The sequence below is a fragment of the Rhinolophus sinicus genome, linkage group LG02 (assembly GCF_036562045.2).
Source record: "Rhinolophus sinicus isolate RSC01 linkage group LG02, ASM3656204v1, whole genome shotgun sequence".
NCBI classification, from domain to species: Eukaryota; Metazoa; Chordata; class Mammalia; order Chiroptera; family Rhinolophidae; genus Rhinolophus; species Rhinolophus sinicus.
In genome coordinates this window covers 191,711,116-191,718,420 of record NC_133752.1, presented here as the reverse complement: position 1 = coordinate 191,718,420, position 7,305 = coordinate 191,711,116, and the positions used below count along the sequence as shown (strand labels likewise).

Here is a 7,305-nt window from a genome sequence, read left to right as displayed (position 1 = left end):
GAAGAGTCACCACTTGCCACCATTTAGTCCTAGCCTCACATCCCCCTTCCTACTCCCTGAAATCTGTGCCTGGTCATCTCCCCCTTTGTTCATGCCCTTCCCTGTGGCTGGGACACCCCTCTTCAGAGATCTGGGGAAGCAGAACTATTACTGACAGCTGTAGTCCCACTCTACCCCACGGAGCCTGTTTCCTCTCAGTCAAGTGGAAAAAGTCATCCCAGCCCTCTCAGTCCCTAGACTTGTCGGAAAATCACATGCCCGGGCAGGCAAGATAAGAGACACAGGCTGTGGTCCAGTGGAGCGGGGGCAAGAAGGCATGAGGCGCTAAAAGGGTCATCAGGGCAGGCTTCGGCCCCTGGGTAGCCTGCAAAGTGACCCAAAGTGGCCAGGCTTGCTTTTACTGACCCCTTTAGACACTCAAGCCTTGATAAAGCTCCTAGAGGCCTCAACCCAGAGGGCCTACAAGACGGGGAGCAGGAGTCAAGAATCCAGGTGTGGAGCATGGAGAGGGGGGCTCCTAGAAAACCAGTTCTCCAGAGGGTCCTGATTCACCACTCCTGATCCTAGGACTGGCAAAACCACCGTGACTCAATTTCCTGGGTTTGCTTCAAGAACTGCTGGCACATATAGGAAACAGCAGATGAGAATTTCATACCAGTAAACATTACAAACTGTAGATGTCAGCTGTAAATGGCCCTATGACGGGCTGGGAGGAGACCCAGGTCAGATGACTCAGTGGTCAGCAGCAGCCAGGTACACTAAAGGCACACGGGGGAATGGCAGGTGCCACAGGAAGTGGTTCATACACGTCTCATTTCTGCTGGGTGGTCCCAGGAGATAGGTGTCATATGTCATCTTACATATGGGGAACACACAAAGAAGTCAGTACAGTGAGGAGCTCACAGAATGAGCAAGTGGCAGAGCCAGGATTCAAACCCAAGCCCTGTGCACTGATCTCCCAGGCCCAGCTCTGTTTCTGCTTCCACACAGCTCTCCTGGGTTGACTGCCAGAACACCTGGAGAGCCTGGTAACCCACCCTCTGCCCTTCATGGAGGCAGCCCAGTGGGTTGAGTCACCTCACTCCAAGCACAGGGGAGAATGATCAGAAAGCAGCAGGGAAAAAAGGTGGGAGGCGCTGAGAAGCCAAGTCACAGGGCCTCCTGGCCAGAAGCCCTGAGCTTTGCATTCCCGTGTCCAGGTGTGGCCTTCAGACCTGCACCAGCCATTGTCAGCTATCACCAGATGGTGGGTTTGATGGTGACGTGAGAGATTGTGTGTCCACCCCCAGGCACAGCCTAACAGAGCCACTGTTCCTGAGCCTGCCCAGGGATGGGGCGGGACTGCTCCGGGCAGGTCCTCCATGGGGTCAGTGAGGGAAAGGCCTGGCCCGCACACTTCAGCTCCCTCCTCCAGGAGTCTCCCACATTCCAAGACCCTAAAGCTGTGCTCCTATCACAGCATTCTCCTGTCACCTTGACCATCCCTCTCACTAGTCCATGAGCTTTGCCCGGATGAAAGCACATCTTACATCCCTTTCTGTCCTAGTGTTAGGGCCCAACACAGCTCCCCTAATCAGGGTACAACAGGCAATCCCTGTCTCCGGCCCAGAATCACAAGAACCAGTAAGTGGCAAGGGGTGGGGGGTCTGCCAATGCCCCAGAACAGTGCTCTGGTTATCCTTGCTGGTACCACATCTACCTGCCACAGGCGGACCCGGATTCTGCCAATGGCCCTGCTTGGTCAGGGAACAGCAGGGTGTGTGACATGGGTCACTCATAAGCTGGGACAAGGAAGGGACAAGGCTGGTTTTCATCAGCCCTGAAGCCATGCCTGAAGCTCTGGAAGGAGTATGAAGAAATGGCAGCCTTGCAGATCACCAGCAGGCCTCCTGAGGGGTCTGCTCGGAAAAGGCCCCACTTTTAGACGAGCTGCATCTTCTTTAAAAAGGATTAATCACTCCTTGCTTCTGGGAGCTGCTGGAAGCCTGGGAAACTGCCCCATTTTGAGGGTGAGGATGCTCCAGGACTCATCCATTTCCACCATTTCAATTTTCACTGAGGAGATGAAGGAGGCTGAGAAGGGACAGGCCCCAAGTCAGTAAAGGGCAGAGCCTGGCACTGCTCACCCACCTGCCCCAGCTGCCCGCTTTTCAAAACACCAGTGGACTCTGGATTCTACCAGTGGTTACACCGGTCTGTACCCCTGGTTAGGGGGCCCAGACCCGATGCTGTCTTTTTATACCCACAGGGAAAACTGCTGGAGGGTGAGGACGGACCCACTCCCCTACCACCCCAGAAGCCTGCCCTTGGCACTTGCCATCAGGGCCAAAGACAAACCAACCACTTTGTACTTAGTTTCACAAATCTGATGAAGGCCTAGTGGGGTACACATTTGGGAAGATGCTCCAAATTTGGTCCTGAAGCTTCTTCCTGAGAAAAGCCAGTTCTCAGCTGCCTGCTCTTTCTGGGGTCCAAGCCCCAGGCCGGAGAGGTGCTGGTCTCCCAACCTGGTCTCCCACCTCGGTGCAGGCTGGGTTATGGGGACAGCCAAGCAGAGACAGGACAGGCTTGCAGCCTAGGCTGGGGCCTGGTCTGGTTCTCGAGCTCACTCTCCATTGTGCCCGGCTCTGCCAGTCAGCCGGCGGCGCTGGGTCTTGCTGGTACGAGTGGAACTCAGGGGCTTCTTGGTGGAGTCCTGCGCCCGTCGGGGATGTTTCCTCTTGACCTTTTTGCGATTGTGCGCATGCAGCGATGCTGTGAGAGAGGAGATCCTGTGGGAGGGTGGGAGGTTGGTGAGGCTAGGGCCTCAGTTTACCCTGGGGAACAGGGCATAAGTGAAAGGTTGGCTTGGGGGTGACTGATGGCCCAGATGAAGGGGAAGTCAGGACAGGCTGTGAATACTGGCAGTAACAAGTCCACTCCAGAGGCAGCCTGCTCTGACCCCAGAGGGCCTGCCAAACTCCTCAAGTCAGAGACAGAAAGGCTCTTACGCAAGGCACAAAAGGCACCGAGGGTCGGCTGTTTTTGGGGGGTGGAGGTGGGGACTGTGAGGAGGGGCTAGGACCACTTGACAGGCAAAGCAGAAGGCTGCTCTGGGCCCCACACCTGCCCCACACCGTGCCCTACAGGCCAGAGGGAAGTGGCTCTGCAGGCTGGGTCACCAATGACAGCCCTGCAGAGCAGTCATAGGGGAGGACAGGCCAGGGCTCACCGCTGGGATAGCAGGGGGTCTCTGGACTTCCTGGGTAAGGCTCTGGTCGGCTTCTCCATGGATGACAGCTCTTCCTCAGACCCGTGCCTGGCCCCCTGCTAAAGAAGCACAGAACAGGGACTGTCACAGAGAGCAGTGGATGCGGAGGCCTGGGCCAGGGCTCAGAGAAGGCCGTGTGTGCCCTGGAGCAGGGATTCCACAGGGGAGAGCTGTTTCAGAGTCCTCTGCTGCCTCAGCTTCCAATGGACTCTCAACACGCACAGATGAAAGAACTCTAAAATGGGGACAAGGCTTCTTTGCATCAGACCTTTCAGAAGAATGATTACAAAATACAAGGAGCAGTTGCTCCAGGACTGAAGGACACTGTAACCACCCATGATAGACATGTGGTTTACCTTGCAACACTTTATATACATGTACAGAAATTCCTAGACAACCCAGACAGACACAACTTTAACTGAAACAACTTACTGGGATGCTTTCCAATATTTTCAGTGACAGTCTGCTCTATTTCTTTTCTTTTCTTTCTTTTTTCTTTTTTTTAAAATGCTGGTCAAAACCTGCTAATAGTAGGTTGGTCCAAAAGTAATTGACGTTTAAAAGGTTAAAAATAATTGCAAAAAACCACAATTACTTTTGCACCAACCTAATAGGTTGAAAACTCAGTCAGTGCACACAGACGTGCCTGGTGTTATTGCTGCTTATGCAATGGGAGTGATTACAATACACAGCTATGGTAAGTGTTTCTTGTGGGTTCTTTTAATCTCATAGCCATCTGACAAGGCAGGTGCTACCATCAGTGAACACTGTTTACTGAGGAAGGGAAGAGGCAAAGCAAAGAGACTTGCCCAAGCTTCCACAGCCACTCAGCGATGGAACTGGCCTCTGAAGCCCCTTGCACTGGAATGTCCACGTCACGGACCAGCACTTAACAACCCCATAAGCCAGTCTGCCTGTGTCCCTTCTTCCCTAGGCTGGGAGTGACACCCACCTCAGGCGGAGGCAGTCCGAGCAGCCGGGCCCCCGAGAGGTCCAGGTCACTGATGGTAGTCACGGTGACAGTGTGGTTGGGGTGGTCATACTGCACTGACTCTGTCTTTGCTGTCACCAGCCGGTCCAGTTCGTCTGCCTCCTCTGTGCAGGATGGACACAGAATCAGGCCTCAGCCCCCAGGCCCAAGTAACCAGGCTCCAGCCCCTTCCAATCCTGGAATGTAATGGCCCCCTCTATTGTATGGGAGAGTATCCAGGCAGTCACCGGCTCCAGAGCCTGCTTGCCAGCAAAAGTTGGAAATGATCCAACTCTTCCTTTCATCTTCCAAGGAGACCTCAGACCACCTGGTCCCTGCCTAGGGCAAGCCCCGTGAGACACCAGGAGCTGCTCCGCCCCTTCCCCGCTACTCCCAGTCCCTCCAGGCCTCCAAACCGGACTATGTTCTCAGGATTGGTTTACCAAGAGGTTTGGGTCTCCTCCTGGTCTCTGATCCACTCACATTTAGAGGTACCTGAGGACCACCCTGGCCCCCAGATCACCACCCAGACCCCTAGAGCTAAGGACGTCAGCTTCTGTGCAGCCCTCACACCCCTCCCCTCCCACCCACTGGAGGATAAAGAAACCCAAGCTCACTGGCTATCCTCCAGGTCAGGACAAGGATGGGACTTACCCAGCGCCTCCTCTCTCTCTGCCAGCATCTTCAAATATTCTTGGTGGCGCTGAAACAAAAAGGTTAGAGAACCTTTTGTTAGAGTATGGCCTCTCAGCCCCACCTCAGGCGGGTCATTGCTCATCTCCAGGGTGAGTGAGTGAAAGACCAGAAGATTTCACCCTAAACCTTCCCTAGACCTGGGCCCACGGCGTCTCTACCTGTATGAACTGTTCCCCAGTCCTGCTCACACCTCTCCTCATCCCTGCCGATGCCCCTATTCAGGCCACTCAAGTCCCCTGGGAGTCAGACTCTCCTGCCCTCCCGCTCTGCACCTCCTCCCGGAGCTTCTTCTGCTCCTCCTTGAGCCGCTGTTTGATCTCCTCAATGGCTGCCTTCTTCCGCTCCACCTTCCTCTTGTGGAAACCTGTCAGGAACTCCCTACAGGAAAGAAGCAAGGGAGAATCAGGAGATACTAGGAAAGAAAGCCTTGCTCCAACGAGAGAAAAACAGCTAACTTTGCACTCACTATACATGCCAGGCACCATTCCAAAAATTTACAAAATTTGTAATCCTCACAACCTGGGTAATACCGTGTTTCCCCGAAAATAAGATCTAGCCGGACGATCAGCTCTAATGTGTCTCTTGGAGCAAAAATTAATATAAGACCCAGTCTTATTTTACTATAAGACCCGGTATGGTATAATATAATATAATATAAATATAATACTGGGTCTTATATTAATTTTTGCTCCAAGAGACACATTAGAGCTGATCGTCCGGCTAGGTCTTATTTTCGGGGAAACACGGTAGGTATCAACCCTGTTTTACTGATGGGGTCACTGAGGCACAGAGAGGAAAGAAAGGAAAGAGGGGGAAAAAAGGAAAAGAAAGGAAGAAGGAAAGGGAAGGGAAAGGAGAAAGGTTGCTTGTCCAAGATCACAGAGACTGGGAGATTACGAAAAAGAGGGAAATATGCTTCTTTCCACCTACTACCCTCCAGGGCTCTCAGCTTCAAACAACCGGGCCAGGTGATAGGCACAGGTCGTGGGCCTTTGAATCTAGAACAGGTGGGCACCCCTTCTATACCACCAAATTCCATTCCCCAGTGAAGTAAACCACTTCTGGCAGGGCTTTCAAGGTCACCCGCACCCAGACCTCCACATTTTCCGCTGGACATCTGCCCCCTGGATCTATCTGGAGGGCCTGTGGATGCCCCAGCATTTCCCTCCCTCTATCTGATCTCAGCCCTTTCTCAGCCCTGTAGCGCTGACTGCACCGTTCCCATCAGTTCTGGGGCCCAACACTAGGTTTTTCCCTGACCCACTACCATATGCGGAGGTGGCCCTGAGTAGGGAGCACTTGATAGGCCGGAGGCTAAGGCTTAGGCGTTCAGCTCAGGGATCCCTATGTCTGGCACACACAACGAAGGAGTAAACAAACGTCTGGTGAGTGAATAAATGAACTTAAGCCACTCATTTCATTTACTCATCATTCATAAACAGATGAGAGTACCGCGTGCGGGGCCACTGTGTTGGGCTGGGCTAAGGAGGTCGAAACCGCTGCTCAGAGACCCAAGCTCCCCTGCCAATCTGGCAGAGCACACACACAGCAGCAGCTGGGCGTGCTGGGGCACCGAGAACAGCCAAGGCAGGGCGGGGCGGGCGATTCCATTTCACAGGTTAGGGGCCGAGAGCGGCAGCTTCCATTCCGCGGGGGGGAATATCCAAGGGAACGTTAGGCCACGCCGAGGGGGCGGGGCCGGAAGGGACCTCTGCCTGAGCGTGCGCGGCCGGGACCTCGCCTCGGCCTTGCGGGCCGAAGGGGATTTGGTACAGCCTTAGCACTTACCGCCGCTTCTCCTCGTCGAAGCTGAGGACGAGCCGCGGCCGCCGGTTGTCGCCATCTCGCTTCTTTTTCTTTTTGCGGCCCATAAAGATGAGGCCTAAGCGGCGCGTCTCCTGCTCGCCTAAGACACTTCCGGGTGTAGCGTTTTCGGCTTTCCGGGCGCGCCTCGCAACAGTGCTCCGCAGTTCCGCTCATCAGGCTCCATCTTTTAAAGGGACCGCTCCAGCCCGTCTCCCCACCACTCCCTTCTGGATGTCACTGGCAGATACCTGCCCGGCGTCTCTCAGCCCCACTCCTTTTCGACTAGCTACGACTACGTAGCCACGATGAGAGCGAGGCCCCGAGGTCCTAGCGCTTAGCACAATGGCTGGCACACAGTAGGTGCTCAATGCGAGAGTTATTAGTGAATGGCCAAAAATAACTGATCCTTCTTTTGAGTCTAATGTCAGCTTGGTGGTGGTCTGCAAGAGCACGTTTCTGGAAACAAACTACCTGGATTAGACTCTTAGTATCCCAAATACAGCTGTGTGATACTGGACCAATTGCCATTGGTATGACTGAATTACCCTGTTTGTAAAATAGGGATTTGCAGGGTTATTGTAAG

General features: G+C 54.0%; 1 protein-coding gene across 1 annotated transcript; it reads right to left on the bottom strand.

Moving 5' to 3' along the window:
- Window positions 1-2,351: 2,351 nt before the first annotated feature.
- Window positions 2,352-6,852, bottom strand: NOL12 (nucleolar protein 12). The gene is made up of 6 exons (XM_019752967.2): window positions 6,705-6,852; window positions 5,189-5,294; window positions 4,875-4,923; window positions 4,203-4,345; window positions 3,212-3,309; window positions 2,352-2,771 (listed from the first exon to the last, which is right to left on the bottom strand). The coding sequence occupies exons 1-6, from the start codon at window positions 6,785-6,787 to the stop codon at window positions 2,606-2,608; spliced, it is 645 nt and encodes a 214-aa protein (XP_019608526.2). The 5' UTR covers window positions 6,788-6,852; the 3' UTR covers window positions 2,352-2,605.
- Between the last annotated feature and the right edge of the window lie 453 nt (window positions 6,853-7,305).